We start from the raw sequence: 20,850 nt of genomic DNA on the forward strand, positions 1-20,850 counted from the left end.
CTGAAAGGATAGAGCCAAAACCCATAAGGGGAAAATATAATAGGCCAGGATTAATACAGTTCAACAACAAGACTCCTTCAAAATAAAACTAATCTCATAGATATGATATGATAATACTAACAAAGGGGAAATGATGGTGGGGAAGGGCATGTAATAAGAATAGAGCCACAGTTGTTTAATAATTATTCACCTTACTATAAAGAAGTTTTCTTACAGACCCTGGGAAACTGGAGGATGAAACAGGCTATAAAAACATAAGATGCCTCCATGGATCCATTATTCAGAAAAGAAATACATTTTGATAACAGACCAAGGACAGGACACACTTTGATTTGATTGCTATGCCCAGACCCTGACCCCCTTCTAGGAGTTTGCTCAGGAACATTGACTATTCTCCAATCCCAGGAATAGGCTGAGCTGTTTGTAACATCATAGAAGACTAGTGTCCCAGTGGACGGATTCATGCACATTGAAAGGAAATTAATTAGAAGAAATATTTTAATATTGCTATTCGCCTTTTCTCTATAATAGAAGTGTCAACCAAATTCAAGATCAACAATGACAGATCCAAACACACATGTGCAATTGGCACCAGTGAGAGCTTTATATGTATCGCTCATATGCCAGTCAACTTAGCCTTTCATACACACACACACACACACACACACACACACACTTGCTTAATAGACCTGCTTTCTGATTTAGCTAAACTTTTTCCAGCCAAATGAAAAACCCCAACTTCTCTTTCAGGTACTCGTCAGCAACACAGCAGTAAATATCAACACAAAGCAGATTATTTTGTAGATCACGCAGGGAGAACAAGGGGTAAAATATTTAACTGTAGCAGTGTTTGACTAAATGCTGTGCAGTGAGAAAACCTGAAGTCATTTTCAAGTTCCACCATTTCTTACTTCTTTTCAATCGGGTCAAATTTCTTAACTGTCTAAATCTCTGTTTTCCGGCTAATGAAAAGAAAATAGGATTCCACTGAGTCCCCTATCTACCTACTCCAGGGCTTCCGAGGCAGGGGAAAATGCTTCACAAACATTTGGTTGAACTGTAAAATGTTTGCACCTGACTATAAAACAAGTTGGGTTCCTGGGCTGAAGAAACTCCAAGAAGGCTAGTTGCTAGGGAGAGGAAGCTGAGCATTGCTACATGATGCCATTACCTGGTGCCCACAGCAACTGTTTCTGGGCTGGGCTGGGCTGTGGGCCGCATTTTGCACCATGGGGTCTTGGCAGTGTTGACTGCGATTTGGTGGGGTGTCGCTCCGGGGTGGTAGCGGGGCCTGTGTCCCACTTGGGGGAAGCTGAGTGTTGTTTTGTTGGCAGCAGGTCCGTGGTGCCATTTATTTTTAAATGGCCAGTGCGTGTCATGGCAACTCCTGCTTTGAGCATTTGCCCCCTGGGCAGACAGATGGACACTTAGGCTTTTATATATATAGATTAGCCGCCTTGCTATGGGACTTTGAGTTCCTGAAGGCCGGACTGCAGACCTCCCCCTCGCCTTTCCATATTATACTTGTAGCTCCTAGCTTTCTTCTCCTTCGTGTGTATATATATATATAATCTGCCAACTGGCGAAGGGGGTCAGAGCAGAATTTCCAGGGTGGCTGGCTACTCTCCCTATACTGCCAGCATTATTGGAATAAATATTAATTTGGCTCAATTACCGTAATGACAAATGGCCTTGGACCCATTGTGTCTGGTTTCAGTTCAAGTCCATTTGCAGTGTGTGTGGGTGCAATACTGGCTGGGGAAATAGGGGGCCAGCTTAGGCCTCTCTCTCTTCATGTGAGACTTACGGCCAAAGAACTCCTGAGACCAAGTCCAACCACCTTTAAGGCATGCTAATCTTCAATATGAATGCTGTCACCTCACTCCTGTGAATCATGGACATGAAACCTCACTGTGTCTCAGTTTCCTTGTCACTCAGGAGATAGCATCTGGATGAGCTGCAGTTCGCAACAACAACACTGTCCTGCCTGCTCCTCTCACCTTTCTCCTGGCGCACACTAGGTGGCTTAACTGTTAAATGCATCTGGACCCAGAAAAGCCAGGCTTCTCTAGCTTCTCACTGGATAAAAAATCAGGACAAATGGGGTAAAAGGTCACATAAACCCATTTTTAAAATGTTTTAAAATTCAAGATTTTATCCTGTCCAATTTCTGAAAATGATATGTCTTTCTGATTAAGTTGTATAAAAACATTGTGTTTTTTTCTGTGAAAACTCTTGCCCTTGCTGCATACAACCTTTCTAAGTGAGAATTTATGGAAGAAAGTGTGTGACGTTTTGATCACTGAAAGGGGCACGCTGAGTTTGTACCAATGGCACAGAGGCATGGGAGTGAGGTGTTGAGAGTGAGCAACCTGTTTCCCAGAGCTGTTCCCGGAAGGCACCCTTCCTGAGGGAACGCTCCCCTTGTCCCTGTCCACGCTGCTGGGCGAGCCTGCATCCAAACCAACTGCTGAGCCTCTGGTCACGCCTGCAGCACTGACCAGGAGACAAGGAAGGTGGCCAGGAAATGTCCCACACAGACACTGACAGACATCATCCTCCCTCGTGACACTGATGACCGGGTGCCACCGACAAGCAGAGCTGCTTGGGCTGACTGCAGGGCCTCTGAAACCAGGCTGAACTGAATCCCTTCAGGCGAGACTGCACACGAGGCTGGAGGCGCCCTGGCGGGAGGCCAGGTTGGGGCCTGTTAACCTGCTCTGTCTCACTAATCATAGTAAACTCTGTTTCCAGAAATACCACGGGCTGCCCACGGACTGTCCTCCTGTGTGTGTCCCATGGGCGACTGTCATGATCCTGCCTCCGCCTCGGGGAGCATCAGGTCCCTTCAGCTTAGTTGAGACCCTTGCAGACAACCCCTGAGGTTAGCACTGTGGCTTGGTTTCACCTGGCTGTGTGCGGGCCTACTGATAACTTCACGGTGAAGATGCTGTGGACAGGGCCACGGCGATGGGCCTGCTGGAAAGCTCTAGCATAGCAGCATGAGAATGTCACCCCTAAAAGGTCCCGCATGCAAGACCGGCCCTTCCCTAGCATCTGGGATCATAGATTTCAGGGGGTTCCTACCACCCTAACTGGTAAGAGGGACTCACTGTGCCTAAATTGTGCAAACAATATGGTTTATGCCAAACCTCTGCTTTGCTTCTGGAAACGGGGATTTTCATATGGGCTAGGCAGACAGCGACTGTGTGACCAGCTCCCAGTAAAAACCCTGGCCTCTGGGTCTCTGATGAGCTCAGGTAGTTACATTTCACTAGTGTTGCGGGGGTATGTAGTGCCTCCTGGGTGACTCCACTGAGGAAGGACCATTGGAAGCTTGGGCCTGGTTACCACCTGATGTTGCCCTTCATGCCATTTCTTTTTGCAGGTTTTGCTTTGTAATCTTTCATTGTAATAACTCAGAGCTATGAGAACAACTTAAAAAAAGAAAGAAAGATGAGCCCAGCCAGGGTGGCTCAGTGGTTGAGCAGTGACCTATGAACCAGGAGGTCACAGTTGGATTCCTGATCAGGGCACATGCCCCAGTTTCGGGCTCGATCCCTAGTAGGGGGTGTGCAGGAGACAGCCGATCAATGCTTCTCCCTCATCATTGATGTTTCTCTCTCTCTTCCTCTCCCTTCCCCTCTGAAATCAATATATATTTTAAAAAAGGAAGATGATATCTATAGCTACCTATACATTATCCATACCATTGTTAATAACAGTAATTACAATAAGAATGAAGACCAACAGCTGAGTTCTTGCTAGCACCAGGCACAGTGCCAAGCACATGTATGCAAAAATATCAATGAGCCCAACAAGATTTCAAAGCAGGTATTGCTATTATCTCCACTTGGCACATGAGGGAATGGAGGCTTGGCGAAGTTCAAGAAACCCCTCAAGCCTGCAGCCTCAGTTAGGTGGCTGAGGGGGACATTTTGACGACTGGGTCAGTGTCCTGGGAACTAACATCTCTGGCAATGCGATCCTCTCACTCCGAAGCTGGGCAGCCGGTGTCCACTCCAAGTGCCTTCTAACACCCAGCATTCCTTCCAAATGGGCTCTGAAGGCAGAGCATACGGCTGAGTCCCAAATGGGCAGAAAGTCACCTTAAAGCTTATTTCCTCTCAGTTTGGAGTTGCTACAATCGAGTTACAGGCCGAGAGTGTTTATCGCGGTGGCATCAAAGTCTCTCTTCAAATTCCTCCTGCTTTTACAATCAAACAGTAACATTTCCGGAGAGCAGGTTTTAGCTACATAAGAAACATATTGGATATTGATTCAATGCTCCTGGCTTGGCAGTGACAACGTTTCAGAACCTGGTAACCTCTCAGCTTGCTCCTTCGCTTCCTGAAAAGCTTTTATCTGCACCAGGGTGGCAAAGCAAAGATAGAGCGAACATCAGCCTGTTATCTGATCATGGGCAAAATGAGGGAGCAGGCACTGTACCACTGATAAGAAGATTGCTAAATGTCTCTTTCCAAATTCCATCCATGGGCTGATGAAAGAAATTAAGACTGACATTGATAAGTTATTTTCTCTGGCACTCCCAGCTCCAACGACCAGGGTGTCTCTTTAGAAGCAGTGGAGCCCTGGCTGCATGTCTGTGACTCATTCCAAAGTGCCCAGATCACTGTCTTTAAGCCTCTCTTGCACCCTCTCTGGTCACACCCTTCATTGTTGAATTTCATGTTACTCATTACCTTGCTGTGTTTGTTTAGTTCCTAGCACACTGTTGTTTAGTTTTGCTCATTATACAAAGAGAATTATACTGTAAGTATTCTATTGTAGTTGCCTCTTTTCAATCAAGATTGTTTTGGTGATGAATCTATGATGGTACATGCACCTGGAGTTCATTAATTTTCACTGCTGTATAATATTCCATAGTGTATTTCAAAATTTTTATTTTTACTGGTGACAATCACTTGAGTGTTTTTCCTTTTTTGTGTGCTATATAATAATGTAGCTATGATTACTGTGGTATACATTCCCTGATATACTTGCCATGGGTTTTTTCTAGGATTATACCTTTCAAATTTTTTGTCTACTGAACAATACAAAGTACTTTATTTCTACACCATAGACCAGTATACCTTTCATATATAAACTATATGTAAATGTAATGTAAATTCACATGTTTTACTACTCACTTTTACTAGTTTTGTTCTTATGACCTGTGTGCACTCCAAAACTTATCTATAATAATAAAAGCGTAATATACAAATCAACCAAATGGCTGAACAGCAGAACGACTGTCCAGACGTCGGACGTCCTCCCTGACCACCTTCTAGGTGAAGCCAGGGCTATGCAGCTGTGAGGGCCGAGGCAGCCGGGGCTGTGAAGGCCTACTCTTGTATGAATTTTGTGCATAGGGCCTCTAGTTTAAGATAAAGAAATAAAAACAAAACAAAAAATGCTGCCCCTAACTCACCATATTGATTTCATGACTCTAATTAGTGCAACTTAAAAAAACCTTAAAACCTCATTTAGAGGCAGGGAGAGAGAGAAAAACATTAATAATGAGACTCATTGATCGGCTGCTGCCTGCATGCAGGCACTGGGGATCGAGTCCACAACCCAGGCATGTACCCTCACCAGGAATCAAACAGTGACCTCCTGGTTCATAGGTCGACCCTCAATCACTGAGCCACATTGGCCCGGCAGTCATTCACTTCTATACCAATAAAAGGGTAATATGCTAATTAGACCGGGAGACCTTCGGGAGATCTTCCGGACATCCTTCCAGACAATGCCATGGTGGCGGGGCTGAGGCAGAAGTGGTTGGGGCGATCAGGACAAGAAGAGAGGCCAGTTGGGGGTGATCAGGCCGGCGGGGGGAGGGGCCGTTGGGGGTGAGCAGGCCGGCAGTGGAGGGCAGTTGGGGGAGGTCAGGCCAGTAGGGGGGCAGTTGGGGGCAAGCAGGCTGGCAGGCAGAGTGGTTAGGGGCTATCAGGCAGGCAGGTGAGCGGTTAGGAGCCAGCGGTCCCAGATTGGAGAGGGTGCAGACCAAGCTGAGGGACAACCCTCCTTCCCCTGTGCGTGAATTTCATGCACTAGTTTTTAATATTATGTTACTCCATTCATTGCATTTTCTCTTTAGGGAGCTACAGTTAAATGCATGTGGGTTTTATTGCCCTTAACCTAAAGTATCTTAACCTTACTTTCCTGTTACCCACATCCTTGGTTCTCTGTTACATATTTTGTGCAATGTTTCAATTCTATCTCCTAATTCACTCATTCTCTCTTCAGCGGTGATAAATACTACCTAACAACTTTTAATTTTATATTATTTATTGGCTGATTTACCAATTCTGTAATCTTTGCAGGACTTATTCTATAGCTTGTTTTTTTCTGACTCTCATATGAAGTCATTTTCCCCCTTGCGTTTTAGTGATTTTCTGTTGTAAGTTAATTTTCCTTGGAAATTATCTGTATGTAACTTTGGAGTGGGTATCTCAAGAGAGGATTTGAGTTGAGTTTTGCCAAATTCCTGGGAGTACTATCAATCTGAGTCTGCATTTTAAAAAAAAACTTTTCATTATTATAAATTTCAAATATCTCAAGCAGTATAATGTGTCCTCATATACCCATTGCCCATCTTTAAAAATACTAATATTCTGCCATTCATATTTTATATATGCCTTCCCCCAGTTTTTTCCCTGAAGTATTTAAAAGCATAACTCAGACTATTTAAAAATTTCACACTGGGGGATTTGGGGCACACACAGAGAGATCCACATGAGTGTGAGCTTCAGAGAAGACATTTTTTTTTTTCTTTTTCCTCGCCAGAGTCAAGGCTGAACTGAGGCCGAATCAGAGCTTATCCTCTCTGCAGGGCAGGTCTGTGCCCACTGCTCTTAGGAGTCAGCTTTAGGCTGAGGACGGAAGCGTGCTTTGATCTAGCGGCCCACCTGCTCAGGCCCTAGGCTTTCATCTTGTCAACAGTTCCGTTTCTTCAGACTAGGATTCGGGGAAGGTGACCAACTGTTCCCGTTCATTCTAGCTTAAGGCATACCCTAGGATGTGGAACTTTCATCCCTAAAACTGAAGGAGTCTCAGGCAACTGGGGCAGCTGGTGACCTGGCTCCAGACCACCAGAGACTACTGCAAATGTAGTCTCTTGGGCAAATGCTGAATATAGCACATCCCCCTGCCCCCTTGGATACAAGCTTTTATGCTAGCCCTAGCTTCTGAGGAATTGTAGTTCAACCATGCATTTAAGAAAAATAAATAAATACACACACACACACACACACACACATATGTATTGATTCGAGAGAGGAAGGGAGAAGGAGAAAGAGAGAGAAACATCGATGAGAGAGAATCCTTGATCAGCTGCCTCCTGCATACCCCTGACTGGGGATTGAGCCCACAACCCAGGCATGTGCCCTGATTGGGAACTGAACTGTGACCACCTGGTTCATGGGTCAACGCTTAACCACTGAGGAACACAGCTGGTTGAAAATATGTATATTTTTATATTATACTAGAGGCCTGGTGCATGAAATTTGTGCACAGGTAGGTCCCTAGGCCTGGCCAGTGATCAGAGCTGATAGGTTCCCTGCCTCCCCACCTCCTCCTTCCCTTGCTCCATTAGTGCCCTGCCGTCACTGCTGGTCACCTGCCATATTCTGCGCTGCCCCCTGGTGGTCAGCGCACATCATAGCTGTAATTGACAAGTGATTGAACTCCCAGTCTCCCGGTCAAACTCCCGAGGGGACACTTTGCATATTAGCCTTTTACATATATAGATTCTATACTTTCAGAGGTGGTGTTCTGGGAAAGGATTCTGAAATTCTAATTTGAAATATTGCCAGATAAAAAGAAATCTCTGAATATTTACTTTTAAACATTGAGCTCACCTTCAAAATGTATCGAATGTCACATAAACATCTGGATTCTTGGCCTCTGGTGAAAAATGAAAAGACTTGCCTATATGGGGCTAGCCTTCTCTGGTGGTATCTGGAATTGACGAGTAGTCGTTTCCCTGGGATGGGTTGTGGTCTATCCACTCCTCAAAACTCCCATCACTCGTACATTGTGCACATGTGCACATCAAGGCCAGCACCCCCCACCCACTGACTCAGGGCTCATTTGAGTTTGCAGCCCCTGGTCAAGCAATCTACTAACGGGATCCTTGGTGACCCAAACAGGACCGAACAAGGACCTACTCATCATTCAGCACCCGTGGGTGCTTGTTAAACTTTACTTCACAGCTGTGGACAGAGCTGGCTCCACTCCACACTCACCCCTTTTCAGGGACCCACTTCCTCATGGATGAAGGGCGACCATAGTTTCCAAGCTGCAGAGTTGATGTGAGGATAAAAGAAGGCAGCGCACATGAAAGACTTTGGCCAGTGCCCAGCATAGGGAATGCTCTTAATAAAAAGGAGATATTAGTATAACATGCATCACTGTCTTACTGCTTTTGAATTTTTCTGTCACATGGGGTAGCTTTCTGCTTCCAGGGCTGAGGCACTCTGCTGTCCAACTTTGTTTTGACCCACCTAGTCCTGACTATGCCATGGTCACACATACACTCTTACACTTAAACTGAATTGCCTGCCTTTGGCAGAATTGAGGGACTGATACAAAAAGAGGTCTCCATACAGCTATTTCAGACTCCCCAAGCTTGCATTGTGAGCAATACGTCTCCAGGAAGAACAGCAAAAACTTATGTGTCTAATAAGCCCATCTCTTACCTGTTCGGTGGGCTGTTCTCCCTCCGAACCAGCACCTGCAGTTTCACTCCAACCCAGGGTCCCAGGTTTGTCTCTGCCCCTGGCAGCGAAGCTCCGCCTGCAGGATGCCACCCTCATTTCTCTAAATGCCCAATCACTCCTGTGCCTCTCAGTGCCCTGGTGGAGAACCATCCCTGGCCATCCCTTTGGGACTTGCTGGTACTACCCTGAGATGCACTGAGGCCATCAGTCAGTGGCACTCACGCGTGCACTCCCAGAGGCCATCCGTACTGTAATGGGAACCTGAGGAGCCTCACCCAAGGCATTATCGGTAGGTAGAATATTCAGACACATCCTTGCAGGTTGCCAGCAGAGATCTTATGAGGGAGACAGCCCTTTGGTGGCCTCACAGCACCTGCCTGTCCATCCTTTCACATAGACACATGACTCTACCACAGCACGCCATGGCCGAGGACACATGGGGACCAGCGTATCTGTTTGGTCCAAGGCTAAGAAAGAAAATGAAAGCTAGTTTTTATTTTCAAAGTTGAGATGTGATCAACAAAGTGATTGGATGGTCACTTCTTATCATGTCGGTTTCTTTTTAGAAATCTCCGCCGTCTATTTATTCTCAGTAGAAATAAGTTCAAACATCTAAGCTTGGCTTTCAAGGTTTCCATTGCCCAGTTCATCCTACAAAACCTGCACTGTCTGTCCCTCATCCTCAGGCCTCCCTCTGGCTCAGGCCCTCCCCACTCGCCTCCTCTGCAGATGCATGCTCTTCCCTCCAGGCGTCTGCTCATGCTTTTCCCTGGAGTTGAAAGACTTTCCTCTTTGCTGGTGAACCCTACCCCTTAGAACAGCGGTTCCCAAACTTCAACCAGATTGGCATCACCTGGGGATCTTTAGGAAAATACGAATGCCGGCTCCCATCCCTAGACCTAGTGATTTGATATGGGTGTGATCTGGGCATCAGCATTTTTAGAGGATTCCCAGGTGACTCTGATGTGCAGCAAAGTCTGAGAGCCATTGTTATAAAAAATAAATGCTCTTAAACTTCAATATCTGACTCTCTCACTCTTGTCTTTTCCTTACAGATAAAAACCAACGTTTCCAGCTTCATTCACTTAAGCTGGGCTCCATCCGCTGCTCGGTGTGCTCATATGTATGCAGATCACACCTCATTCTTATCTGTGAATCTGTGATCATATTGATCAGAGTCATCCGTTTGCTTCTCTGTCTCCCTACTCGATGGAGTTCATAGAGAGCAGGCACTGTCCCTGGCATCTAACACAGGAAGCGGCTTGTAGAAGATGCACAATTTAGTTTTACTTTTTTTTAAAAGATGAAAACTTTTTATCAATTTTTGTAGAGGAAAAAGAAGGGAGAGAAACATTGATGTGATAGGAAACATCGATAGGCCGTCTCCTGCATGCCCCCTAAAGGGGATCAAGCCTGCAACCCCGGCATGTGCCCTGACCTGTAATTGAACTGGCAACCTCTCAGTGCATGGGACAATGCTCAACAAACTGAGCCACACCAGCCAGGGATGCAATACAGCTTGGTTGAACTAAATAGTGAAACTCAGATCCTTGGTGCAATCTGTAAGAACACACATTTTAACTTTGCAGGTCTACAATTTTCTCTCCCTTGCGAAAAATTAGAAGGAAGCCATAGACTAGAACCCAGCATGCTCGGAAGACACAGAAACTGCACCAAAGCCTGACCTCAGGACGGTCTCTGGCCATTTGAGGAAAACCCTCCTGGAGCGAGCTGACAGATGGCAGAGCACCAGCCACAAAGGAGTGAGAAGCAAGGAGGGTGACATGTGACCCTCCAAGCACAGGGCTTCGTACACAGTAGATACTCAGCAGATATGCATCAAGTAGATACATAACTAGTTCCAGTCCTTGGTCAGAGGCACCACATGATCCTGTTTCCTTGGGTCTGTCCTCCTAACAGGCGGAGCTCCTAGTTCAGGCTGCCTAGATGCCAAACTCCTCTTCGGAGTCTGCCACTTGCAATTGTAAACAGGTGAACCCAGTGCAGCATGGTGGAGTTTCCTTGCCCAAGAGTGCTTTATCATACCCCTCAGATGTCACCTCATATGTGGAGAAATGCAGAAATCATCATCCGGGGAACTATGAATATGAGATTCCAATGATGCAAAATCACTCTGTCCTATTCCTCACCCACAGCCATTATTACCTAAGTAGTTTTCGGTTTGGTACCCATGTCAGTAGTCAACAGAACATTATCTGCCCAAGTTCTTATTGAGAACATTTGTACTTTCCACTCACATTGTGTTTTGATCATTAATGGCTCATCCTCCCTACAATTAAGCCTAAATATGTCAAAAAGTTTGAATTTCTAAACTTCCCCCCCACACACACACATTTTCACAGTAGGGAAAATTAGTAATACTCTTGAAATAAGATAGCTAATTATCAAGGACTTTAAGTGATTGGCAGCTTCGGTACTGAGAGCCCTGCTGTCCTATTTGTTTTAATTTGGAGAAATACAAATTCTAGATGCATTGTATTCCATAGGTTTATTTGAACCCCAAGAACTTGGTGGGTGATCAATTATGTATTTATTCTAAGTATTCTGGTGGCAAACTAATCTGAGTGTGATACATTTTCTCAAAAAAGTTACTCAAGATTAACTACAATTAGAGAGCAGTGAGCGGTGGTTCAGATTGTGCAAAACAGAAACTAAGCATAAATCATTGAAATTAATTATATCTTTTCCAACAACTCTCCACATTTATTTCCTAGGGCTTTCTTAAATGACAGTAAACATTTGTTTGTGTTCCTACAAGGAGACAGTCTTGGGGAGGCGGCAGCACGCTGAGATTGCTGCATGTCTGCTGGTATCCACCCAGAGTTAAGAAGACTGTTCTTCCACTTTATTTTACTGGCTGTGTGGCCTCCCACCTGGAGTAAGGTTTCCATCCTGTGTGACTAAGCACTGGCTAAAGATCTATTAGCAGAAGGGATGGCTCAACTGCTGGGAAGTGTTCTTAAAGACATGAAATATCCTCCATCCTCCCTTCTTCTTTCCTGCTGGTTGGAAAGTGAACATAGGGAATAGTTTTTCAACAGCCATCTTGGACCATAAAGTGACCTTGGGATTGAAAAGCATGAAAGGCAGAGGGACAAGATATGAGAAGCCTGGCACTGTCCTATCAGCCTGGACCACCTGCCTCTGGACTGTCATTTGGGACAGCAAGAATTTCTGTTCTTACTTAAACCACTGTACTTGGGGGTTTCTTTCACTCCCATCTGAACCTGATGCCACTGGTTTGAACAGGTAGGGAAATACAGTCTTGAATTTAAAATCAACTGTGGGCTGGATAATTGAAACTGTGTAATCCATATGTGGATAACAACTGCTGGCCATATTATATTAGGACTTTAATATAATAACAGTTCCAGATTCCTTCTGCTCAGATGAGATAAGCACCCAGGTCCTGCTTCTTGTCTTCCACATAACTGAGGTACACGATTCAAGAGTCTGTGAGACCTGTTTTCTCCTGAAGAAGCACAGCCACAGACATGTGACTGTCCAGCCTTCCTCCTCCTGCGGGGACAGAGGCCACTGCACTTGCGGGCCATCACTGGAATCAGTGTACAGACTCTTTGACAACTACAGCACTGGCTAAGGCCACCAGGGGAGGAAAGGAGGGTACCACAAAGATCCCTTGGAGACAATTCCTGGGGTATGGAGGGGAGCACCAAGACAACTCCACACAGCTATGTGTCTGTCACATGGCTCTCTCCTCCCTCTGTCCCCACCAAACTCCAGACTGGGCGCAGTGCTACCATGGCTGAGATGCTTTATGGTTGGACTAGAGGCCCGATGCATGAAATTCATGCAAGAATAGGCCTTCCTCCCCCTGGCTGCCGGCACCGGCTTCCCTCTGGCCACTGACAGGCACCCTTCCCTCGCAGCCCCGGCTTCGTCCAGAAGGTCATCCGGTCTAATTAGCATATTATACTTTTATTATTATAGATGATAAAAGGTTACAGGAATATGTTGTATGTGCTAGAGGTAAAATGGACATGGTACCTCATGATCCAAGTCTCTTCTGTTTGGCTCAACATAGCTCCACCTCACTTCTTAGCCCTCAGGCAGGCCATTAGTCTCAAAAGCACGCTTAAATGACAAACAACTTTTCCTCCTGACACTGCTTCTCTGCTTTTCATTGTCTTTCTTCTTCATTCAAGCCAGTGATCTGAATGCCTGAAACTTTAGTTCCCAAGAGTTCCTCTTAGCTAGAGGTAAAACTTTTCTTGAGTCCTTGTTATAATGCAAATATGTGACATGAAAGGGTACCTGTTTAATCCATTACTCCACTGACAGGAGCTAGTTTACCATATTAGCTAACTAATGTCTAGGGCAGTGATGGCGAACCTTTTGAGCTCGGCGTGTCAGCATTTTGAAAAACCCTAACTTAACTCTGGTGCCGTGTCACATATAGAAATTTTTTTATATTTGCAACCATAGTAAAACAAAGACGTATATTTTTGATATTTATTTTATATATTTCAATGCCATTTAACAAAGAAAAATCAACCAAAAGAATGAGTTTGTATGTCAGCTCTGACACGTGTGTCATAGGTTCACCATCACTGGTCTAGGGAAATACAAGATAAGAAATTAAAACAACCTGGGGAAATAAACTAGTGTATGGTCTGTTTAATCACTGAAAAGGGGTTACTTATTGAGCCCCTATTACCCCCTGTATAACGCATTAGCACTGGCTAAGGCCGCCCGGGGAGGAAAGGAGGATACCACAAAGATCCCTTGGAGACAATTCCTGGGGTAGGGAGGGGGCACCAAGACAACTCCACGCAGCCAGCCCAAGAGGCTGGAACCTCAGGGCTTGACCTCCCCGTTGTCATGCTCTCCTCTGGTGCATGGGTTCTGTCAGAAGAAGGTAGGAGTGCACCCAACCAACGGGGGAGAGCCAACAGGTTCATTCAGCCGTGGGACACTGGGACATTTGCCCACTGGGCTATTGGACAGATTGCTTTTTGTAACTCTTTTAGGTTTCGGAAAAATAACACGTATCCTTCATTCACGAGTCTGCCATGCACCGTTGTTTTCTTGGACATCCCTTGATTCAGCTTGGCTTCTTCCTCAAACTCCTCAAAAGACATTTTCTCCCCATTATAGGAACTTCCAGATCCTCTGTCTTCATGTAGGGGTTTATTTTTGATACTATCACTGGCTGATGTTTTTAATATGAGACAATGTTATTTGAAATCCTACTTATCATTTAGTCCTACTTATAATTAGTATAACATGTGGTGTGGATTTGTTATAACAGTTAACTAACAAGAAAGCAATTAGAAATATGTTGGTTGTGACCATTTGTGTTAATGCTTCTATCAGACTAGGCTAGTCACTTACTTGTTGCTTATTAACATGGAATTCTTGACATTTATTAGGGTGGTTTAAAAAAATCCCATGGTATTACTTAACTTATTTTATAAATTTTGAATTTCAATATAGAGCAGGTTTAATTAACAATATCTTGTCTTATAATCAACTAATAAAATTTTGATTAACATGATGGTTCTTAAATGACAGAAATGCAAATATTCAGATTCACACATTTCCTGATTGTTCTTTGTCAAAGACATTAGTTGATACTTGGTTAGAAGAAGAACATATTTAGATTTGCTTAGTTGCTATGACTGGAAATAGTCTATGGTTATAAAATATTGTGAGGACATGTTGCAACACTTAGTCCAGAGAAAATAGGAACATTGGGATTATCAGAGTGCTAAAAAGTATCTACTCAGTCCCTCTTGTGGAATAAAGATAAATAACCACTGGACATGTGGAGTCTCATTCAGCCTTGAAAGGGGTGAACTTCTAAAAGGTCTGTGACGATCTTATCGATTGGTCAACCCAGGAGCCATTCTCAATGCCATTTGTCCTACTACCTCATGCCACATTCTTTCCCACCATCCTTTGCAGCTGGGCTTGGCCTTATGATGGGTTCTCAACAGTGACATGTAAGGTGATGTCCTGGCAGTGGTTTCCGGAGGAGTTTTGACTCTTCCTTATATTCTGTGCCTTGAATGTGGATGGGGTTCCCGGGGTGACAGAATCAATCTACAATCAGAGGCAGCACGCATGAGGACTGACAGCCAGGGCTTTTGATAGCATTGTTAAGCGGATCTACCTCTTTTGTTGGGTAGAGCCGCTCTTTTAATTAAATAAGATGATTGAATTACTTTATTACTTTAATAATGGCTAGTTTTGTTGTTATTATTTGCAGTCATAGCAGTTTATTCACATAGTTCTCCACCAGCTGAAGGTGCATCTACACTTAGGTGAAGACCAAGCCAGCTATCAGAAATGTGACGAAACTTACTTCCAAGACAGTAACCTACAGCAGCACGTGCCAAAGCACTTTCGGTGGTGACGGAGCTGTTCACGTGGGCTATACAGGATGTGTGGCCACTGAACACTTGAAACGTGGCCGGTGCAATTCAAGAAATAAAGCTTTAATTTTATGTAGTTTTAATTAATTTAAAATGAAACGGAAATAGTTACATGTAGCTACCAGCTATTGGGCTGAACAGCACAGATCAATAGAATGGCTAGTCTAGTTAAAAAACAAACAAACAAACAAACAAACAAAACCTATGGAGATTATGCAGTTCTCTGGGAGAAAATTCAGCCTTTAAGTTTATGTATGTTGTCTTACAGGCCCAAGAACACCTCGTTATGGAGAAATGATGGCTCATGGGGGCTTTACACAGCTTAGTGTTTGAAGGCTGTTAAACAATATTTAACTTGCTTATTAGCTAACTATGCGGAACTGATACCAATTTAAGCATTTTACATTGACAACTACAATAAAGGCTGTCTTTCTGGAATAATAATCTTATTGAGACTACGCTCATTCAGCTGTTTGTCAAGTCTTTTGTATTCCCAATTACAAATGAAAAGAATAATAATGGTGTGCCAGTCTCATTAAGCTATGGGAGCATAATAACTCTCTGAGATAAACTGTAAATTACAGTTTGCGAAGACTGCTGGGTAGACTAGAAAATCAGCCAAAAAGTGAAGCAATGTGGTGCTAAGAGCCGTGAGACGCTGAGAACTGGCAGCTGAAGGTCCTCCCTTAAAAAGGCAAGAGCGGCGGATACCGATCATCCCAGAACCCAGAACTCCGTGGGGCTCTTGTGCCCTAGGACATGGGTTCCAAGACTGCCTGCCACACCCACATGTGATGCAGAAATGATGCCATCATGCCTCGGTGTCTTACACACAGTAAATGATCAGCATGCTGGCATTCATAGCCCCTTTAGAGCCCGAGGAAGAACTAATTCTGCAAGTGTGCCTGGTGGCCCAGAGCTGTTAAAGTTATCACCTCCCCTATCTCCTGGCAAGGATCTCGGTCACAGACAGCTTCTCCATCACAGTTACTTCCGCCTGCTGAAAACAGCTCAGCAAAGTCCCTGTGGCTGCGAAGCTAGGTTATGCATACTTTTAAGAAATAGCTGACAAGCCAAACTTACTTCGGAGACAGGACAATCTATAAACAGGGTTCTAGCAGAAATAATAAAGAAAATGAGTTGAAGACTTTGGCAAGTCATATGTACTTAATCTCTTTGATTATTTGGTGTAACAATTATCCGATTTAAAAAGCATTCAATTCAAGAAAGCCAGCACCCCACCCACATTTCTAACAAAGAGTAGTTGCACAGGAGCTTCTGGAGATAATTACTAGAGAAACTGGATTGATTCCAAGTTGATTTTTTTTCTCAGAGAACTATTTATTTATACTCAGTATTATTTCCATGTTGTATTGACTAGTACTCACTTCTCATCAGTTTGCTTTGCAATTCCTTTGCAAACACCTATGTTTCTTCATAGGTTCTGCTCTGATCCACTTATTTTATGGTAGCTTCCAATGTCTAAGAAGATAAAGGTTACCACGTGTGAGAGGTGAAGACCCAGTCTTGATTGTGAAGGCATAGCCATGGTCTGTGGGAACACATCTTCTGAAAGAAGATCTCATGGAGAAAATATCTCAGCTAAAGATGCATCAAGACATAAATTCTTACCTATGATGTGACTCTGAAATGCAGAATCTACAACTGTATCTTCTTCATCCTCTTGCAGGTTTTCAGTTGTCTCTTTTACCTGCAGCAACAAAAAATTACTCTAAGTTCTATTTATTATGTTAAGTAGATCATTTGCCATCCTCAGAATAATCTCTAACATGTTAGTATGTGTACGTATATGTGTACGTATACATATATATATATATGAGGCCCAATGCATGAAATTTGTGCAAGAGTAGGCCTTCCTTCCCCTGGCTGTCAGCACTGGCTTCCCTCTGGCACCCAGGACCCAGGCTTCCATTACAGCCCTGGCTTTGTCTGGTAGGTCATCAGGAAGGATATCCTGAAGGACATCTGGTCTAACTAGCTTTTATTATTATAGATATATTATATATATTCTTTCCCTTCCACTTTTCCCCATTCTATCTCTTGGCTTTATTTCTAGTACAAGTTTTAATTATAAAAGCATATTTTCCAAAATATAACCATAGCTCTGAAAATGAGAATTTACAGGGCACCTAATTCTAGATAAGACTTTGCAGATACCAGCTTTGGGTTTTAATACTTAATAAAGTCAGTAACACATAGCTGTAAGGAAAAATTAAAGTCTAAGGAAATATAATATTCCTCCAGAGTCAGTGGCTTCCACTACAAATTTTAATAAGAGTAAAGAAATATACTTAGATAACCTGACCCTTTCCAAGACTATAACTCTCTAAGAAAATGATATATTTTTTTGTTCTTTGCACAATGAATGATGAAGTGACTATGACACGTGCTCAGTGAACTAGAGCAGCGAGGCATTTATCTAGAGTTTCCAGGTCAAAAACATTTCCCATATACTTCTGCTGGAATACCCAGATGCTGAATGGCATGGATCAGATGGTACCCTAGAGAGCGTCTACTAACACTACAGGCTTTTACAAATGAGGATTCTGAGACCCAGCAAGTTTCCTTAAACATGTTTTAAGTGGCAACACTGGAACGAAAACCCGGGCCCACTACTTCCCAATCTAGCAGCACCAGTAATAATATCATCATCTACAACACCAACAATGATAAAAACAGTGAACTACTGAACACTCTGTAGCAGGTGCTCTTCACACCCATGATCTCACAGGCCTCAAGGCAACAGGAGGAGGCAAGTGCTACTGTTAGTTCCATTTTAGAGATAAGGGTCCTGGAGAAACAGACAGAACGAGTGACTACACAAGTGACGGGACTGAGATTCAAACACAGCAACTCTGGTTTGAGATGTGTGTTTATTTGGGGGTACTGTTTTATTCTCAGATTTCTGTTTGAGTATAGACTTGGCCTCAATATCAAGACGGCTTATGGTCCTTGGCAAAATGACCCGGAATAGCTTTTTAAAAATACACCCCAGCCAGTCACCTGGGAAGCCAGTAATAATAAGGTGAACTGTGCAATGAGTGCAAAGGGGGTTCTGCTTAGGCACATATGAGAGGGTGCCGGTAGATTTGCTCAGGGGCTCGAGTTGAATGCCAAGAAACCCTTAATGTTAATAGTCATGATGTAGAAAGTCATATGGTTGCATCCTGACCTTGAGCTGAGTTTAGCTTTCTACTTTTTACCTCCTATTTTTCATATTTAATGGAATAAGAACAATTACTTACATTTTATGACTACAGTGTTAATGTTAGAATGTAATTGGTGCTTAATCGGTGCATGCTGACAGCCAGAAAATGGCAAACTCAAGATAGGGTGCGGATGGCCACCTGAACCCACAGCAGAGCTGTTAGGGTGGAATATCCCAGAGGCCAGGTTTCATCACTTTCTTTCCCATCCTGTCTGCTCTGCAGGGATTTCCCTGTGTGTTGGCATTTCCAGAGGGAGAATGTTGGGGTAACTGTTTCTAGCAGAGCACATTTAGGATGGCAGAGAGGAAAAGTGCTCTGAGCATCACTGAGGCCAACAGGTTACTTATTTTCCTTCTGAGGTTCACTGAGCTCAGTGATCCTTTCGTGACAAGGCCACCAAAAGACCCACTGACGGATTCCCCAAGCCCCGTAATTAATAATCCAACAAGAACCATCTGTCTTTATTTATAGAAACAGCAAGGAAAACAAATTTTCAGCACATGCCAGTTCTTATGGCAATATGCTCCATATTTTCCTCCACCTGTTAGGTCATGTTCCTTTAGGTGTTTCTAAAGTGCCCCATTTTAAACTTAAAGGGGTGCCCTGCTAACCTACCTGCTGTGGTGTAGGTGAATCATCTCCATCAGCCTATAAAATTCTAAACCAAAGAATCTAATAATTAGAACCAGATCTTCATTTTATAGTTTAAAAAAAGGCTCAGAGAGGGCTAGTGATCTGTTCCGGGGCACATAGGATTTCAGTTTTAGCGTGAGCACTCCTTATCCCTATTCATTGCTATAACTCAATTTTTCAGAGTGCACCGTATTGTTATTGCCATCCTTTCCAGACCTTCCCAAGAGTGACTATGTTTTTCTTAGTGTCTGACAGTTAGATATGTAAGCAGCATTCCAAGTATACATAAACTACACTTATTTAAGAGTAGCAAAAATTTCCATGAGGGTGTCTGCGCGTGTGTGTATGTGTGTGTGTGTGTGTGTGTGCGTGTGTGTGACTGCCCTGCTTTCCTTCCCTACTGACCTTTCTGTGGAACTTACCCATCATCTCTCTCCAAGTACCATATTTAAGAGAGACAACAGAAGCCACCTGTCAGCTCCTTGTCAGAACCTCCCAGGGTTTTATGTGCTTAACAGCAAATGCTAAATGTGGTCTGTGGGGATTTATCAGATAAACTGGGCTTGCAGACAAGGCCCCTTGTTCTTTCAGGTCTCCTGGACTAATGACCCATGAGGAGCAGATGACCCCTGAGAAGGAATTTTGAGTTTGAATCTGATAGATGGAGAATCAACAAAGGAATGTAAAATGGGGGTGTGTCTTAAAATGGCATACCTGTCAACTCTATCCATACCAACAGATTTCAATGCAAAGTGGTGAGTTACTAGAAAATTCCATTTGCCTATGGCAATGAGGGGCATAATTTGTTTTGGTAGCAGACTCCCCTTGTTAATTACATTTTTTTCGTAGCCAGAAATTAACATTAACTTTCATTCATGGTCACACAGTGCTTGAAGCTGATGAGAGGTTGTGGGAAGCTTCCTGGGGGTAAGGGACTGCCTACTCCAGATTCAAAATTTTCCAGAGATGGACACAAGAGGAACAACTCCACATGGCAAGGCATTTCAAAGATGGGAGTGCTCACAAAACCAAGATGTTTGGCTCAGAAAAGAATGGTGGTTAGAGATTTAGAAATTTCTCAGACATTACTCTACCAGGAACAGATATAAATTGGTAATGTCCCATTTGGTAAGAAGTAGAAGGTGACTCAAAGGCAATAACTACAGGATATTTTTGGATTAAGTTTGTTGTCGGTACTTGGATGTCTTCTAATAGTGAATCTCCAACTCCTTTGGGCTCAGTTGTAGTTAAGAATTGTACCAACACCAGTCTATAGCAGGTAACCATTAAATATCAGGGTGCCCATTATAATCTGTTAATCCCTATCATCAGAAAACGCAAGGAGGAATGAACTTACAAAAGACATGGGGAAAAGCGAGAAAATAATTCACTACTGACAAATATACAAACATAATTTTAGAATTAAACCCGATACTTGGGGATGGCTTTCTTTTGGAATTCTGCATATACTTCTTCTCTGAGCCATCCTAACACTCATTGTTTCCTAAGAAAATGACATGTGGATGGTAAAGCTCTTTGTAAAGGAAAACAACACAGTGAAGCTCAGTGAAACCGGAAGGGACCTGTGGAGGCGGAACTCCTGGAAGGCATTGTCTTTAGAAAAGTTAGTTGTTTAGATAACTTTGCAGGAGGAGGGCAAATACGCATGGCTCTTATTGGCATCAAAACAGCATTTAGAACAGAACTGCTGTTAAGTATGTTGCAATGATAACATTTTGCAGAATTTAAGATTATAATTTGTATAATTATTGTGCTATTTTATCACCACTGGATGTTTCCACGGGATAAATTTTGATGTTTTATTAGTATGTGCTGCTTTTTTTT

General features: G+C 43.5%; 1 protein-coding gene across 1 annotated transcript in view; it reads right to left on the reverse strand.

Annotated features, from left to right (window-relative positions):
* NCKAP5 (NCK associated protein 5) overlaps nt 1–20,850 on the reverse strand; it is a 111,778-nt gene that overhangs the window by 86,675 nt on the left and 4,253 nt on the right. Inside the window, exon 3 of the mRNA XM_015562510.1 lies at nt 16,775–16,853. Coding sequence (XP_015417996.1) covers nt 16,775–16,853 — 79 coding nt within the window. The remainder of the gene's footprint in view (nt 1–16,774; nt 16,854–20,850) is intronic.

This window comes from Myotis davidii, unplaced genomic scaffold (assembly GCF_000327345.1).
Source record: "Myotis davidii unplaced genomic scaffold, ASM32734v1 scaffold897, whole genome shotgun sequence".
In the NCBI taxonomy this organism is placed as follows: domain Eukaryota; kingdom Metazoa; phylum Chordata; class Mammalia; order Chiroptera; family Vespertilionidae; genus Myotis; species Myotis davidii.